Below are 19,060 nucleotides of genomic sequence, written 5' to 3'. Positions count from 1 at the left end.
TCACAGGGAGAGGGTGGTTTTGTTCGTCCGCAGGAAGCAGGTGTCACTGATTAGGGCAACATTTATTGCCCAGAGGGCACTTAAGAGTCAATCATATTATTGTAGATCTTGAGTCCCATGTAGGCCAGACCAGCTAAGGATGTCTGATGGGTTTAAACTGCCTGTTGTTTTTAACAACGATCAACAGTGTTTTCACAGTCTATCTTTTATTTTATCCCAGATTTTGGATTTGAATTTAAATTTCACCATCTGCCATAGTGGGATTCAAACAGAAACAGATTCACCAGAACATTAGCCTAGGATTACTGACCCAGTGACGTTACCACCAACCCCACCCCACAGTATGTCATGCTGGTCAGAGGCAAAGGCTGGGCTTTCAGAGGCCACCTCTTTGCCTGCCTGTCGTGGCTCTGATTGGGGCAACCGAAGGGGCTGCCCCTCACCAAACCTGGTGAAATAACTCCACAAAGGCTGGACTCCTGTCACTGAGTCACCCTTTATTCACTCCATGACACTGGTCCAATTTCCTCAGAGCCAGCTCCTCAAGTGAGCAGAACCCCTGACACTCCTGTTTCTATCTGTCAGCCAGGGCTCCCAGGTTAACAGCTCCAATCAGGGAACTCAGCATTACAATCACTGTGGTCGGTAGCTGTGGTGTCTCAGTCAGCAAACTAGCTCCTTTTTCATGCTTGCTGGGCAGGCTGTTGATTTGGGAAATGTTGAGTTGAAGTCATTAAGCAGCTATTTAAGGGCCTTAATTGCTGGTGAATCCAAAAACAACCCCATGGACCTTTCCCATGCAGGTCATTGCAGTGGTGGTAAGAGGGGTTGGGTGTCTCTCCAAGCAACCTTTCCAAATGATTTACCCCATCTCCCCGCCACCTCCAGAGAGGCTCCAACCACATGCCTGCACCATCCCAAAGACTACCTCTTCTTGGTACCTAACCTTGGCCAATTCCACCCGGCCACAGCACACTGACTGCCGATGCTCTCATTCGAACCTTCTGTCATCTCGAGGCTCGCATAATAGACAACCTCTCAAATTCTAAAATGGAAGAAAACAACACTGGATGCCGGGGATCTGAGGCAAAGATATAAATTTGATGGAGAAACTCAGCAGGTCTCGCTGCATTCTGTGGAGAGAAAGCAGAGTTAACATTTTCGGTTTCTGTGACCCTTCTTCACGTGTGCAGAATAGCTAGGAAAAGGTGGTATATATGCTGAAGACGGGAGGTAGGGCTAAATGATAAGTGGAAACACAGTCCAGAGGGAGAGAAAGACATTCAGAGAAAGGGCTGGAGAGTACTAAGCCAAGAAGGCATAAATAATGATTATGGGGACCGTAAGTAGATGAAAATTGGTTGGCAGTGCTGACAGTCCCATCTCCAATTTCTGCTTTTGTCTCTAATTCTAAACTCAATCATCATCAGAAACTCTGCCCACACTGTGTTCACCTCTCACCACTGTATTCACTTATCTACACAGGTTCAAAGGAAAGTAGCGTACAGGGCTTTTTCAAAAAATTCTCAGCCTTATTTTCCGATCACACCATCACTCCACCCTTCCTGACTCTGTGCCCTGTTCCAGACTTACATTACTCGGAGATACCTATATTCTCCTAACTCAGGCCTCAAGGACATACTAAATTTTAATTGCTGTTAGTTTTGCCTTCAGCCAATTAGACGCTAAGATGTTTAAAACCCCCTGATACGTTTGCATCTCTCTATACCCCTTTCATCCTTTCAGACCTTCTTTTAAAGCATACTTTTTTGACCAAAAAGTGTGCCCTTATGTGGCTCAGTGTCAAAACTGGCTTTCTCGTATTTCTGTGAAGCATGTTAGATTATTTCATTGTGTAAAGGCTCCTTATAAAATTTTATGATAAGAATGGAAGAAAGGTGTCAGTTTTTTTATCTCAAGTTCGAATCCCACCAGTTGAAAATTTTAACTTATTCTTGTTAAAATGGAGGATCAGCAAAAGTGACCGTGAAGCTGTTGGAAATTGTTAACCAGAAAGCACGGTAATGTTCGTCCAGATTTTTTTATCCTTGCCTCGGGCCTGGACCTCGAGTCCGTGACCTCCTTCCTCATGATGTTGCCATCTCAGTTTGATATGAGGCTCACCGATCCAAAGTAATTAGTTAGCAAACTTGCACAAGAAAGTAGTGAGAGAAATAGCTTACAAAAGAAAGAACGATGGATGCTGGAAGTCATGCCTTCTGAAGATGGGTCACTGGACCCGAAACATTAACTCTGCTTTCTCCCCAAAGATGCTGCCAGAGCTGTTGAATTTTTCCATTTCTGTTTTAAACTTGAAAATATTCCCATTTGACCCATTGAATCCAGTCTGTAGCTTTGACTCATTATGACACCACGGTTAGGTTAAGCTAGTATAATCATTTGTCGTGGAACCACATGCTGGAGGCATGAACTCTTGAAACAGTTATGTCAAGTTAATGTTTAGCTTTTATAAAAATACAAGCTAAGCAAGTTCTATTTTACTGATGTCAAATATTGTCAAATGTTAAATTTCCAGGAAGTGTTTGAGAAATCCTACGTGCCAAACATTATGATGAAAAATGGAAGTTGATTCTGAAGGAGTAACATGCTAGCACACTGAAGGTTGGCTAGCTAACAGCAAAGCAAAGCAGCTACAAATGGGTCATTTTCTGGTTGGCAAGATGTAACGAGTGGTGTGCCACAGAGTAGAGGGCATGAGCCTTTATATATATGACTAAGATAAGATATTGAAGTAAGCTAGTACAGTTACCTACAGAGTAGGGACCACAACTATTCATGTCATATGTTAACAGTCTGGATGAAGGAACTGAGAGAATTGTTGCTAAGTTTGCAGATGACACAAAGATACGTGGAGAGACAGGGAGTCTAGATTATAGTGGTGCTGGAAAAGCACAGCAAGTCAGGCAGCATCTGAGGAGCAGGAAAATTGACGTTTCGGGCAAATGAAGGGCTTTTGCCTGAAACGGCGATTTTCCTGCTCCTCAGATGCTGCCTGACCTGCTGTGATTTTTCAGCACCACTCTAATCTAGACTCTGATTTCCAGCATCTGCAGTCCTCACTTTTGCCTGGAGAGGCAGGGAGTGTTAAGGAAGCAGGGAGGCTGCAGAAGGACTTGGACAGGCAAGAAGACTGGGCAAAGAAGTGGCAGATGAAATACAGTGTGTGAAAGTATAAGGTTATACATTTTGATGGAAGAATAGAGGCGCGGACTATTTTCTAAACAGGGAAAGGCTTTGGAAATCTGAACCATAAAAGGACTTGGGAGACCTAGTTCAGAATTCTTTTTAAGTTTAACATGCAGACTCATTTGCTAGTTATGAAGGCAAATGCAGTGTTAGGATTCCTTTGGAGAGAGCTAGAATACAAGAGCTGAGATGTATTGCTGCAACTTTATCGGTTCTAGTCAGACCACATATAGAATAGTGTGAGCAGTTTTGGGTCCCATATCGAAAGAAAGATGTGCTGTCATTGGAATGAGTCCAGAGGAGGTTTACAAGAATGATCCTGAGGATGAAGACCTTGTCATGGAGTCATAGAGATGTACAGCATGGAAACAGACCCTTCGGTCCAACCCGTCCATGCTGACCAGATATCCCAACCCAATCTAGTCCCACCTGCCAGCACCTGGCCCATATCCCTCCAAACCCTTCCTATTCATATACCCATCCAGATGCCTTTTAAATGTTGCAATTGTACCAGCCTCCACCACTTCCTCTGGCAGCTCATTCCATACACTCACCACCCTCCAAGTGAAAAAATTGCCCCTTAGGTCTCTTTTATTTCTTTCCCCTCTCACCCTAAACCTATGCCCTCTCGTTCTGGACTCCCCCACCCCATGATTTTATAAACCTCTATCAGGCCACACCTTAGCTTCCGACACTCCAGGGAAAACAGCCCCAGCCTGTTCAGCCTCTCCCTATAGCTCCCTAATGTCCTGTATAGCCGCAACATGACCTCCCAACCCTGTACTCAATCCTCTGACTGATAAAGGAAAGCATACCAAACACCTTCTTCACTATCCTATCTACCTGTGACTCTACTTTCAAGGAGCTATAAACCTGCACTTCAAGATCTCTTTGTTCAGCAACACTCCCTAGGACCTTACCATGAATGTATAAGTCCTGCTAAGATTTGCTTTCCCAAAATGCAGCACCTCACATTTATCTGAATTAAACTCCATCTGCCACTTCTCAGCCCATTGACCCATCTGGTCCAATCCTGTTATAATCTGAGGTAACCCTCTTCGCTGTCCACTGCACCTCCAATTTTGGTGTCATCTGCAAACTTACTAACTATCCCTCTAATGTTCACATCCAAATCATTTATATAAATGATGAAAAGTAGTGGACCCAGCACCGATCCTTGAGGCACTCCACTAGTCACAGGCCTCCAGTCTGAATAACAACCCTCCACCACCACCCTCTGTCTTCTACCTTTGAGCCAGTTCTGTATCCAAATGGCTAGTTCTCCCTGTATTCCATGAGATCTAACCTTGCTAACCAGTCTCCCATGGGGAACCTTGTTGAATGCCTTACTGAAGTCCATATGGATCTCATCTACCATTCTGACCTCATCAAGCCTCTTTGTTACGTATTCAAAAAACTCAATCAAGTTTGTGAGACATGATTTCCCACACACAAAGCCATGTTGAGTATCTCTAATCAGTCCTTGCCTTTCCAAATGCATGTACATCCTGTCCCTCAGGATTCCCTCCAACAACTTGCCCACCACTGAGGTCAGGCTCTCTGGTCTATAGTTCCCTGGCTTCTCCTTACCACCCTTTTTAAACAGTGGCACCACGTTTGCCAACCTCCAATCTTCCGGCACCTGACCTGTGACTATCGATGATACAACCATATGAGATGGGGTTGAGAATTCTGAATCTGTACTCAACAGAGTTTAGAAGGATGCAAAGGGCTCTAATTAAAACTTCCAGAATACATTGACACCTGGATAGAGTGGACATGAAGAAGAGGTTTCCACCAGTAGGAGAGTCTAGGATCCCAGGGCACAGCCTCAGGGTGAAGGGACAACCCTTTAGAACTGAGATGAGGAGGAATTTCTTCAGCCAGAGGGTGGTGACTCTGTGGAACCCATTGCTGCAGAGGGCTGTGGAGGCAAAATCATTGAGTGTATTGAAGGTAAAGATAGATTCTTGATTATTGAAGGGAACAAGGGATATGGGGAGAAGGTAGGAGAATAGAGTTGAGAAACATGATTGAATGGTGGAGTAGACTTGATTGGCTGAATTGATTGATTTATTATTATCACATGTACCAAGATACAGTGAAAAGTATTGGTTTGCATGCATGCTCAACAGGCAGAATGTATCATACAAAGAGCATCAAGGTAGCAGAACAGAGTGCAGAATGTTTCAGCCACAGAGAAGGTGCAGAGAGAGAGGTGAGAATTAATATTTGAGAGGTCCATTGAAAGGTCTGATAACAGCGGGGAAGAAGCTGTCCTTGAATCTATTTATACATGGATTTAAACTTTTATATCTTCTGCCCAATGGAAGAGAGTGTAACCAAGGTGGGAGGGGTCTTTGACTATTTTGGCGGCTTTACAGAGGCACTGGGAAGTGTAGATGGAGTCAATGGACAGAAGGCTGTCTTATGTGATGGATTGGGTTGTGTTCACGAATCTCCGTAGTTTCTTTCAGTCTTGGGATGAGCAGTTGCCAAACCACGCTGTGATGTATTCAGATTGGATGCTGATCTGCCAATGGCCCAATTCTGCTCCTGTACCTAATGGTGTTATGTTCTTACGAAAGATATGGTTGCCAAGTTGGCTGACGATATGAAGATAGGTAGGAAAGTAACTTGTGAAGAGGACATGAGGAGGCTACAAATGAATATTGATTGGTTAAGTGAGGGGGGGGGGGAAAGGAATGCCAAGTGTGAAAATGTAAAACTGTTCAATGTAGCAGGAAGAATAAAAATGAAGCATGTTATCAAAATGAAATGAGAGATTGCAGAGTTCTGGGATACAGAGGGATCTGGGTGTCCTAGTTCATGATTAGATTACTTACAGTGTGAAAACAGGCCCTTCGGCCTAACAAGTCCACACTGATCCTCCGAAGAGCTACCCACCCAGACCCATTCCCCTACATTTACCCCTTCACCTAACACTATGGGCAATTTAGCATGGCCAATTCACCTAACCTGCACATTTTTGGACCGTGGGAGGAAACCGAACATCTGGAGGAATCCCGCACAGATATGAGGAAAATGTGCAAACCTCCACGCAGTCACCTGAGCTGGGAATTGAACCCGGCTCTCTGGTGCTGTGAGGCAGCAGTGCTAACCGCTGTGTCACCGTGCCGCCCCACACGAATTCATGAATCACCAAAGGTTAGTATACACATCCTGGAAATAATTATTGAAGTAAATACAGTATTATCTGTTATTGAGAGGGGTCGTGAATGAAAAGTAGAGGAGGTTATCCTGCAGTTATATAAGGCATTGGTGAGACCACACCGGAACCGCTGTGCACAGTACTGTTCACCTTATTTATGTTAGGTTCTAAATGCATTGGAGACCGTTCAGAGAAAGTTTACTAGACTAATAGCTCATTTCTCTTACGAGGAAAGATTGGGCAGACGAGGCTTATATCCACTAGAGTTTAGAAGAATTAGAGGCAATTTGATTAGAGATGTACAGTATGGAAACAGACCCTTCGGTCCAACTCGTCCATTCTGACCAGATATCCTAAAGTAATCTAGTCCCATTTTCCAACAATTGGCCCATAAACTTTTCCTGTTCATGTACCCATCTGGATGCCTTTTAAATTTTATAATTGTACCAGTCTCAACCAACTTCTCTGGTAGCTTATTCCATACACTCATCACCCCCTTAGGCCCCTTTTCAATTTTTCCCCTCTCACCTTAAACCTTTGCCATCTAGTTTTGGACTCCCCTACCCCAGGGAAAAGCCCTTGGCTATGCACCCTAACCATACCCCTCATAATTTTATAAACCGCTATAAGGTCATCCCTCAGCCTCCAACACTCCAGGGAAAATAGCCTCAACCTCTCCCTCCAGCTCAAAATCCTCCAACCCTGAAATATAAAATTTCTGTTGTCATAGTAGACATAGGATATTACCTCTTATGGGCAAGTCTAGAGCTGGGAATCACTGCTTCATTATAAGGAGATGCCAAATTAAGACAGAGCTAAGGAAATTTTTTTTTAGAATCAGAACATCCTGAGGAAATGCTGGGCCAACATTTATTACCCATCTTTAGTTGTCTTTGAGAAGATGTTGGAGAGTTGCCTTCTTGAACCGCTGCAGTCCATGGGCTATAGGTTGACCCACAATGCCCTTAGAGAGGGAATTTTATGACATTGACCCAGTGACACTGAAGGAACAGCGATATATTTCCAAGTCAGGATTGTGACTGGCTTGGAGGGGAATTTGCAGGGGGCAGTGTTCCCTTATATCTGTTGCCCTTGTACTTCTAGATGGAAGTGGTCGTGGGTTTGGAAGGTGCTGTCTGCAGTGCATCTTGTAGATGGTACAGACTGCTACTACTGAGCGACAGTGGTGAAGGGAGGAGATGTTTGTGGATGTGGTGCTAATCAAGTGGGCTGCTTTGCCTGGATGGTGACTGTTCGTGTATGTTGGAGCTGTACCCATCCAGGCAAGTGGAAGTATTCTATCACACTCCTGACTCGTCAGTCTTCAACACAAACCAGCCGCCCAACCAACCGAGCTAAATGAACCTAAAGTCAGTATAGAGTGCTGAGCAAAAGAGTTAATTTCCTCCTGCACTCTCCTCAGCAAAAAGAGGCGATGAAATTCCAAAAGAGCATGTCTTTATGAACTGGTCATGTTAAACATTAAAAGTATACAGTAACCACAGTAGGTATTGTTTCATGAAACTAATCATCCATAAGATCCCTACAGTGTGGAAGCAAGTCATTCAGCCCATCAAGTCCACACTGGCCCTTCGAAGAACATCCACTCAGACCAACCACCTACCCTCTCCTGTAACCCTGCATACCCCATGGCTAATTCCACCTAGCCTGCACATCACTATACACTATGGGCAATTTAGCCTGGCCAATCCAATTAAACCTGCACATCTTTGGACTGGTTCAGGTTGATCACATAGATAACTTGGCATTAAATGGCTTTTCTTAATTCAAGTAAATCTTAAATCTGTAATATTTATATTTTACCAGTGGGTGGCAGTGTTAAGCTTCTTGCCAACACTGTCTTGGTGTGATTCATAATTTGGAGGTGCTGCGTTGATTAGATTACATTACTTACAGTGTGGAAACAGGCCCTTCAGCCCAACAAGTCCACACTGACCCACCAAAGCACAACCCACCCAGACCCAGCCCCCTACCTTTACCCAACACTACAGGCAACTTTAGCATGGCCAATTCACCTAACATGCACATTTTGGATGAAGGGAGGAAACTGGAGCACACCCACGCTGACATGGGGGGAAATGTACAAACTCCACACAGAGAGTCGCCTGCGGTGGGAATTGAACCCAGGTCTCTCGCGCCGTGAGGTAGCAGTGCTAACCACTGTGCCGGGTTGGGGTGGACAAAGTTAGAAATCACACAACACCAGGTTATAGACCAACAGGTTTACTTGGAAGCACTAGCTTTTGAAGCGCTGCTTCTTCATTAGGTGGTTGTGAAGCAGGACCATAAAGTACAGAATTTATAGCATAAGATTATAATGATATATTGATACATTGAACAAACCTAGATAACTGTTAAGTCTTTCATCCTTCAGAATGGATTTGCTGCTTTCAGTTTTTTAATATCTAAATCCCAGAACTTCTTTTAAGTCACATTCTCACGGAAATTTAAGTTTTTTTATAATAAAAGGTGACATTTCAGCTCAGACAATATCTTAAAGGTGTGAGTCAGGCCAATCTTGAGTCAGACTGGTTCTATTTCCAAAGTGGAATTTACAAATATTATATGGATTCACTGCCTGCATTGACTACTTGCAGGTTCTGCATTTTTTGAGCAAAATAGAATGTATCTGCAAATACAAATTTACCCCATAAACTTGTGTGTGTGTGTGCGCACGCAGGAGAGAGACAGAGTTAGTGAGAGAGTGTGTGTTTGCATGTGTACATGCTTGGTAAAGTGTGTGTGTGAATGTGATGGGGCATAAGCCTGTGAGAGGGTGTGTGTGGGTGTGAGTGTAGAAGGTGTATGTGTGTGCATATGAGAAAGAGCTTGTATATGAGAGAGGGTTTGCATGAGTGTGTGAGTATGTAAGAGTGTGTGCATGTGTGTGCGTGTGTGAGAGAGAGTGTTAAGTGCAGTGGGGTCACCTGTAGTGTGAGATGAACCCAAGGTCCTGGTTGAGGCCATCCTCATGGCGACTTAAGTTGACTATCAGCCTCTGCTCAGCCACTTTGCTTTGTTGCCTGTCCCATCTGGACTTGTTAGGTCCCAGAAATCAGGCTTGATGGATCATATTTTTAGTTTAGTTAATGTAGAGGTCACTCATTGAACTATATTCACATGAGGCTGCCATGTTTCTTTAACAACAAAAGTTTATTACATACATGTTGAATATCAGAGCATACAATCGTGATTTAGAACACAGTTTGAAAAATCTTAAAATACTTATCAACCTATTTCCCAAAAACGGCGCTTCACAGCAACTCACACACAGAGAAATTACCCCACTATCAAATCTTTAAATTCGACTAATCTGGTTCTCCCCAGTTCCTGTCTTGTTTTACACGTATATTCATGGAAATATCCTACATTCCTATCTTAATAGAGAAACTATGTTTGCTTCTGATCCTAACCTGGTCTTCTCAACCTTCAATGTTTACCTCACCTGTCCTAAAGCACCATTAACGCTCCCGGGGTCCTTGCTCACTGATACATTCTAGATCAGCTCACTATTCCAGACTTTTTAAAAATTCATTTATTGGATGTGGGTGTCACTGGCTGGGCCTGTTTGTATTGCCCACGCATAATTGCCACTTGAAATGAGTGGCTGACCAGGGCCATTTCAGAGGGCAGTGAAGAATCAGCCACATCGCTTTGAGTCTGGAGTCACATGTAGGCCACACCAGGTAAGGACAGCAGATTTCACTCCCTAAAAAGCCATCCTGAACCAGATAGGCTTTTACAACAATCAACAATGGTCTCCCTTAAGCCAGTGTTTAATTCTAAATTTTCACTGATTCAAATTGCACCATCTGCTCTGATGGGATTTAATCTTATATTCCCACAGCATTAGTCTGGATTACTAGTCCATCACAAATACTACTGTGCCACCATCTCCCACTTCACCTTTTTTTTTAAACAGTTCAGCAATGAATCCAACCTATTTGTCTCTATTTTAAAATCCAAACTCTGAAACTCATATGCCACGACTATTATCACACTTCCTTTGCCAGGCCTTTTCCCTCCTTTCCCTTTCTAGGAATCAACTTTCCATAACAGCAGAATGCTGACCTCTTTCACAGTTTCCAGCCCCTAACCATCTCTTCATCATCGTGAATGCCCAACCTCCCTGTGCCTCCATACTCAATGAGACAATCTGCAAGATGTCCACATCTTCTCTGAACAGAGACCAAATCAGCCTCCATCACGATACTACCTGCGCCTCCTCTCACCTGGTTAACCTTAGTTCTCACTCCCTCGGTGCTGCACTGGACTGTCAGCATTGACTTAACCCTTGAGTGGGACTTGAACCTGGAACCTTCAAGATATGGGAGCTACCGACCAGCAACTGCTGACGAGCTTTGCAGAGAGAAGGTTGATCCATTAGGGATTTTAAACAAGAGGATGAAAATGTTAAATGTGTGAAGATGAGAGTAGGAGAGGCCAATAAACACCATAGTCTTTCTGTGTGCATTGCTGGCCGGGCCAGTATTTATTGCCCATCCCTGGTTGGCCAGGAGGGAGCAGTGGTGAGCTGCCTTCATGAACAAGTTGTGTCAGAGAACTTTGGATGATGTTCAAGTTTGTGGCTGAGGGTTAGCGGGGTCATGATGGCTCAATGGTTAGCACTGCTGCCTCACAGCACCAGGGACCCAAGTTCAGTTCTAGCTGACTGTCTGTGTGACGTTTGCACATTCTCCCTGTGTCTGTGTGGGTTTCCTTCCACAGTCCAAAGATATGCAGCTTGGGTGAATTGGCTGTGCTAAATTGTCCACAATGTTCAGGAATGTGTAGATTGGTTACGTTGGTCAGGGGTTAAATGTGGGGGAATGGGTCTGGGTGAATTACTCTTCGGAGGGTCAGTGTGGGCTTGTTGGGCCAGATGGCCTGTTCCCACACTGTAGGGATTCTAGGTAAAAACAATGACTGCAGATGCTGGAAACCAGATTCTGGATTAGAGTGGTGCTGGAAAAGCACAGCAGTTCAGACAGCATCCGAGGAGCAGGAAAATCGACGTTTCGGGCAAAAGCCCTTCATCAGGAATACAGGGTCAGCCATAATTGTATCTGCTTGTAAAAGGAATAAAATCAAGAGTGCACAGATTTAAAGTGACATCCAAAAGAAACAAAGGTGATATGTGAAACATACCTTTCCCTCAGCAAGTAGTTAGAATGTATTTCTGTAAATGTGGTGGAGGCAGGTTCAATTGAAGCATTCAAGAGAGGCATTGGATGGTTATTTGGTTAGAAATGGTGTGCCGAGATGTGGGGAAAAGGCAAGAGATTGGCATTAGGTGATAGAATCAGTGTAGGTATATTGGGCTGACTGGCCTCCTTCTGCACTGTCGCAATGCTATAATTCTGTGGTATCGATTGGCAAAGTGCAGAATGGCCTGTTCCAGCTCCTATTCCTTATGTTCTCTTGTGGACATCCAAACATTATTCTACTCTACCCTTCACTGCTCTCAGTTCCATAGGCCAGTGGAGCACAGATGCTAACTGACCTCCCTGAGAAATGTTCTGCACACTAATCCCTTTCTGTTTACCCAGACCTCTGCAGGAAATCTGTTGGAGACTCCATTTTGGAATGCACCTTTTGGGCCATTTGGGTGCATGAATACTCACTTCTGTGCAATCGACACTTGCCTGTATGATACTTGCGCTGGTGTGGACTGGCATTGTCATAAAACAGAGGAACAATTCTCACCCAAAGTCAAATGATGAAGAAACCTGTCCCTTTTGTAAAATTGACATTTTCTTTTGCAGATTGCTAGAAAGTACGATTTGCTGATAATTGAAGATGATCCTTATTATTTTCTGCAGTTTGAAAAGGTAAAACAACTCGCATTTTATAAAGCACCTTTCCTGATCTCCAAAATCCCAAATGGTTTATAGTCAATGAAATTCTTTTGAATTGTAATTACTGTTGTTATGCAGGTACCACTGCACCAACGTGTACAGAGAAAGCTCTTACAAACAGCAACATTGCTTTCAGTTAAGAGCTAACTATTAGGCAGAACAATTTCCACTGGTCATCTTCGGAACAGCACCAGAGATCTCTTAGGTCCACCTGAGGGAAACCCCAGTTTAAAATGCCAATCAAAAGGAGGCATCTCCAGTGTGACGCTCCGTCTTGAGAATCTAAGTAGCTGTCTTTATTTTATCTTCTGGCCCCTGGGGAGGAGCTTGAAGCTTCTGACTACGGGATGAGAATACTACTCCTGAAAACATGCTAATGGTAAATAATGTTCCTGAAATGATAGGGCTTAGTCCACTGCAAATTTCTTGTTTCTCTGCCAACCAATAAACACCAAACTACACTAATCCCATTTCTCCTTGGCCTACTCTGCCCTGGCATTTTAAGTACACATCCAGATATTTCATAAACGCTGCCCCCACCACCCTCTCAGGCAGCACCTTCCATATTTCTCCCAACCTCTGGATGAAAGACATTTTTTTTTCTCAGATCTCCTCTAGACCACGTCCTCCTCACCTTAAACCCATGTCCTCTGGTCTTAGACCTGTCTGCCATGGGAAAAAGAATCTCACAATCTATTCTGTCTATTCATCTCATCACTTTGTAAACCCTAATCAGATCACCCCCTGCTCTGCTCCACGGAAAACAAGCCCAGCCTATCCATCACTGAGACTTTCCATCCCAGCACGGTGGCTCAGTGGTTAGATTAGATTAGGTTAGATTCCCTACAGTGTGGAAACAGGCCCTTCGGCCCAACGAGTCCACATTGACCCACCGAAGCGCAACCCGCCCAGACCCGTACCCCTACATTTACCCCTTCAACTAACACTACGGGCAATTTAGCATGGCCGATTCACCTGACCTGCACATTTTTGGATTGTGGGAGGAAACCAGCACGCGGAGGAAACCCACACAGACACGGGGAGAATGTGCAAACTCTAGGGTCCCAGGTGCGATTCCAGCCTCGGGCAACTGTCTGTGTGGAGTTTGCACATTCTCCCTGTGTCTGTGTGGTTTTCTCCGCGTGCTTGCTTCCTCCTACAGTCCAAAGATGTGTAGGTCAGGTGAATTGCCGTACTGTTAGGTGCATTAGTCAGAGGGAAATGGGTCTGGGTGGGTTAGTCTTTGAAGGGTCGGTGTGGACTGGTTGGGCCAAAGGGCCTGTTTCCACACTGTAGGGAATCTAATGGGAAAGGTTACGTCCCAGTGAATCTCCTCTGAACCCTCTCCAGTGCAGTCATGTCCTTCCAATAGTGTGGTGACCAGAACTGCACACATCTGTGGTCTAACTAATGTTTTATAAATGTTTAAGACAATACTTCCCTACTCCTATATTCAATGCCCTGGCAAATGAAGGCAAGTATCCTAATGCCCTCTTAACCACCATATCTACCAGTGCTGACACTTTCAGGCATATGTGGACTTGTACACCAAGGTCCCTTTCTTTCTACCTAGGGACTTACCATTCATTTTGTATATCCCCCTTACAGACCTCCCAAAATGCGTCACCCCACACTTATCACATTTAAATACCATCTGCCATTGCTCTGCCCAATTTACCAGCTGATCAATATCAGACTGCAGCCTGAGACCATTCTCCTCACTATCAACGACACCATCAATTTTCAAGTTATCTGCAAATGTACTAATTATGCCTTCTATATTCACATCCATGTTGTTAATGTATATAACAAACAGCAAAGGTCCCTCTTAAATTTACAGTCAAAATTGTGTCATTGGTAGAGACGATATGCCTTTGTTTTGGCAAGTAAGCGCAGAGTATTGGTGCCAGGTCAATAATCCAGAGGATGAAATAACAATCCAGAGAGTATGTTGTAAATTCAACCATGGTGGTTTGGAAATTTGGAAATCCATAATTAAAAGTCTGGAAAGTTCACACCGAAATTGATTCACTGATTACATTAGCAATGCAGGCTTGCCTTTCTGACCAAGCCTGCTCCCTGTGTGACTCCCTACCCATGCCAACATTAAAAAATCACACAACACCAGCTTATAGTCCAACAGGTTTAATTGGAAGCACATTAGCTTTCGGAGCGACGCTCCTTCATCAGGTGATTGTGGCAATCACCTGATGAAGGAGCGTCGCTCCGAAAGCTAGTGTGCTTCCAATTAAACCTGTTGGACTATAACCTGGTGTTGTGTGATTTTTAACTTTGTACACCCCAGTCCAACACCGGCATCTCCAAATCATACCAACATTAGTTGAGTCATTACTGCCACTTTAAGATGGCACTCAATCCAGAGTAGTGAAGAACAGACATTAAATGCCTGAAATCTTGAGGGCATTGTACGAATAAATATATATTTTTAAGAAAATCAATCCAATAAATCTCCCTTTTGTGTTCTTTGCCACTCTACATTCAAAACAACTTCACTCAGTTGCTTGGCGGAGCTAAATTAATCGCTTGGTGAGTGAACATCCCATCAGTTGGCATTTAAGTAAATTTCATAAAACTTCTTTCAAGGAATGTGGGTGTTACTGTCCCCTAATTGACCTTGAAGCAAGTATCCTGCTGGGCTATTTCAGAGGACAGTTAAGAATGAATCGCATTGCCATAGGTCTGGAGTCACATGTAGGCCATACCAGGTAGGGATGACAGATTTCCTTCCCTCAAGGACATGAGTGAACCAAGTGTTTTTTTTAGAAACTAAATAACACTTGGTGATGTTTGCCACAGTCACCATACTTCAGGCCTATTGAAGTGGTGGGATTTGAACCCGTGTCCCCAAAGCACTGGCCTGTCCTTCAATCTAATGGGATTACCACTGCACCACAACCTTCCCCCGGTGCCACGCCTTCTTTGGGGTGGTACGGTGGCTCAGTGGTTAGCACTGCTGCCTCACAGTGCCAAGGACCCGGGTTCGATTCCAACCTCAGGTGACTGTCTGTGTGGAGTTTACACATTCTCCCCGTGTCTGCATGGGTTTCCTCCAGGTGCTCTGGTTTCCTCCCATTGTCCATAGTGTTCGGTGCATTAGTCGGGGATAAATATAGGAGAATGGGTCTGGGTGGGTTACTCTTCGGAGGGTTGGTGTGGACTTGTTGGGCCAAATGGCCTGTTTCCACACTAGGGAATCCAATCTTACATGCGGTTAGCCGTTGCATGTTATAAACTGGAAAATTCATGAATAACTTTGGTAAACTGTTGCTGTGGGAACTCATTGCAATTGTGAAACAAACTGAACTCAGTTAAACGTTTAGACAAGGCTGTGCTATGGCAACAAAAGCATCAACTCATTCATGTAAAGTTGGAATGGGGATGTCAGCCTAGATTTCTAATAGGCTGAACTTTGAACTGACAACCATGTGACTGATGGGAGAGATAGTGCTGACAAGCCATATTGGATCCTTCGCTGACTACGACTCTCTTGTGTTGATTTACAGCCTTGGGCTCCATCATTCCTTTCCTTAGATGTGGACGGTCGTGTCATAAGGACAGATTCCTTCTCCAAGATCTTGTCTTCAGGGTAAGGGTGTTTCTTTGGATTTGCTATTATGGAAGGTACATTGTCATGCTGTTACTTGCTTTGGAATAATTTTTGAATCCCTTCACTGTGGAAGGAGCCCATTCAGCCCTTTGAGTCCACACCATCTCTCCAAAGACCACCCCACCCAATCCACACCTTATCCCAGTAACCCTTGCATTTCCCAATGGTTAATCCACCTAACCTTGACACTTCAGCGCAATTTGGTATGGCCAATCCACCCTAACCTGGGAGGAAACCAGAGCACCTCCACACAGACATGGGAGGATGTGCAAACTCCACACAAACAGTCACCCAGGGCTGGAATGGATCCCAGACTCCTAGCATTGTGAGGCAGCAGTGCTAACCACTGAGGCACCATACCACCTATGTCAACTTGTGATGCCAGGTGAAGGCCAAGCAGCTTGTAACAGTGCCTGTGTGTGGCCAGGCCTTAGAAACTCTAGTCTGCAACCAGTCAGATTTGATTATGGATGATGTCTCATTTGAATCGATGGATTGAATGCAGATATCTCTGAGGGTTGAAGGAGCTTACAGAGACTCCTATGGAGTGATTCAGAAACCAGGATTAAATTCAACCCAAGGCATTCCCAGATGGGCAGGCAATTTTGGTCAACATAACAAAGGCTCCTTTTGATGTAACCCAAGTTTCACTTCTAGTCTTTGTTGAAGTATTAATTTTAGTATTGGATTCCTAACACTGGGCACCATACTGAACCATCACTGGTGTTGGCAGCAAGGCAGAATGACTCGCGACCCTTCCCAAGACAATCCTGATCAGGGCAGAAATGGGAAGGTAGTGAGGACCCATCCACTCCCACCTATCCCCTGCCTGGTTTAACTGCACGCCCCCCCCCCATCCCCACCAAATGCACCACTGGATAGAGGAGGGAGGGGAGCATTAAACTCCCCTCCTACTTAAGTTTAAAACATTTCCAAGAGCTGTAGCTTCTATTGGAACAGTTTTAGAATGCAGCATCAAATCGATTCAACATGAAAACACCGATTGGCAAAGTTTGGAGTTAAAGAATTTGTCTGGGGTGATTTTGGCAAGGAATGTGGGGTACGAATTGATGAACACCATATTGGAGGAAGCATTGACGCTGTGTTCACTAACCACCTTCATTGAACGAATGTAACCTCTTGCTTTTACATTTTACTGAAAAAGGAAACTTTACTTTTTAAACAAACAAGGGCAGTAAGAATTTGTGACATTCTGTTCTTGTATTTTAATAGGCTGAGAATGGGCTTCCTAACTGGTCCCAAACCACTCGTAGACCGGGTGGTTCTACATATTCAGGTTTCCACGATGCATACAAGCACCTTCACACAGGTATGTGCACTCTCCACTAATATCAAAGTTCAAAATCATACAGCACCAGGTTATAGTCCAACAGGTTTATTTGGAAGTACGAATGGAAGCTAGTGCTTTCAAGTAAACCTGTTGGACCATAACCTGGTGCTGTGTGATTTTTAACTTTATCCACCCCAGTTCAACACCGGCACTTCCACATCATCACTAATATCAAACATAACAAGATAAGTGTTTGAAATCACTGTTGGCTGGAAGGAAACACAACAAGCATCTATTTTCTGTCAGCACTTCAAGCAAGTTATTTTTCTCATCACGTGGCTTGGATTCAGACTCTGCAATACTTGGCTGGGTGCATTCTGTGAGTATTTTCACCAGACTATTATCCGGAGACCCAAGTAATGTTCTGGGGACCTGGGTTCAAACTTGGCAATGCCTAATGATGAAATTATAAATCAGTAAAAATCTGTACTTAACAGTCTAATGATGACCATGTATTGATTTTAAGGAAAAACCCATCTGTTCCATTGATATCCTTTAGGGGAGGAAACTGCCATCCTTACCAGATCTGGCCTATATGTGACTCCAGACCCACAGCAATGTGGTTGACTCTCAACTGCCTTCTGGGCAATAAATGATGGTCCAGCCAGTGACACCCACCTCCTGTGAATGAATGCATTTTTTTAAATGAAAGACTTTAGCTAGTTTTTTCTTCAAAGGGAATGATAACCTGATAAAATTTGAGGATAGGGAGATTTCTTTGGAGCTATCTTAATGATTTTGTTGTAGACACATCTGGAAGGGGCATTTGAATGAACGACGATGTGTGTCTCTCACACATTGTTTCACAATTTGGAGGTACCGGTGTTGGACCGGTGTGTACAAAGATAAAAATCAGGCAAAAGTGGGTACTGCAGATGCTGGAGGTTAGAGTCAAGATTAGAGTGGTGCTGGAAAACCACAGCAGGTCAGGCAGCATCCGAGGAGCAGGAAAATCGACATTTCAGCCAAAAGCCTTTCATCAGGAATGAGGGGCTTTTGTCCCTCAAAGTTAAAAATCACACAACACTCATTGTTTTACCTCATTGTCTCCCCTCAGTCAATGGCTGCCCTTGTGAATGGAGAGCTGTCTCAGTGTTGGGACCCCTGCTGTTTGTTTCGCACATTAACAATTTGGAATTGAACAGTGTGGGCACGGTTGGGAAATTTGCAGGCTACACAAAAATTTGCCTGTCCACGGATGCTGTCTGATCCGCTGTGATCTCCAGCATTTTTTGTTTTCAGTACAGATTCCGGCATCTGCAGTAACTTGTTCCTACGATGTTGAAAGTGCAAGGGTAAAAGTGATTGATTACTTTAATAACAATCTGCCTGATTAGAGTAGATTAGAGTTGTCAAAGACAGATAGTTTAACTAAATAATCAATTGACACCAGTGATTGAAGTGGGGACTATCAATCCACTATGAATACATAATCCCTATTCACAGACCATCACCTCAACCCAGTTCATTTATTCATTTAGTACATTGTTCAAAGTGTTTAATTCTTCTCATGAACATATTGTTTTTATAGAAAATGTTTTGTGCAAGTCTCCTAAATCTGTACATTCCAAAGGGTAAAATGACCCAACTTTATAAAACAGGATGTTGTTACATTCTCAGTTTACACCATCGCTATAAAAATGATTGAATTATTTATAGTGACAGTGGGGGACCCAGTAAAACCACATCTGTCTCTTCCAATCTCTTGTGCCGTTTCACACATTGCTTGGATTGAGTTCCTGTTCTTGACATACTCAAAGCAATTATGCGCAGTATCACCTGGACTGAACAGTGTAAAGAGAAACACATTTTTATGGTCAACA

The 19,060-nt window shown here is 43.9% G+C and overlaps 1 protein-coding gene across 2 annotated transcripts in view; it reads left to right on the top strand.

Annotated features, from left to right (window-relative positions):
• aadat (aminoadipate aminotransferase) overlaps positions 1–19,060 on the top strand; it is an 87,164-nt gene that overhangs the window by 34,898 nt on the left and 33,206 nt on the right. For both annotated transcript variants that reach the window (XM_072594554.1, XM_072594555.1), the window contains exons 8-10: positions 12,166–12,231; positions 15,783–15,865; positions 17,120–17,216. In XM_072594554.1, coding sequence (XP_072450655.1) covers positions 12,166–12,231; positions 15,783–15,865; positions 17,120–17,216 — 246 coding nt within the window. The remainder of the gene's footprint in view (positions 1–12,165; positions 12,232–15,782; positions 15,866–17,119; positions 17,217–19,060) is intronic.

Source organism: Chiloscyllium punctatum, chromosome 2, assembly GCF_047496795.1.
Source record: "Chiloscyllium punctatum isolate Juve2018m chromosome 2, sChiPun1.3, whole genome shotgun sequence".
Taxonomy (NCBI): Eukaryota; Metazoa; Chordata; class Chondrichthyes; order Orectolobiformes; family Hemiscylliidae; genus Chiloscyllium; species Chiloscyllium punctatum.
Note: the sequence above shows the minus strand (reverse complement) of the source record. Positions and strands in the feature narration are given on the sequence as shown.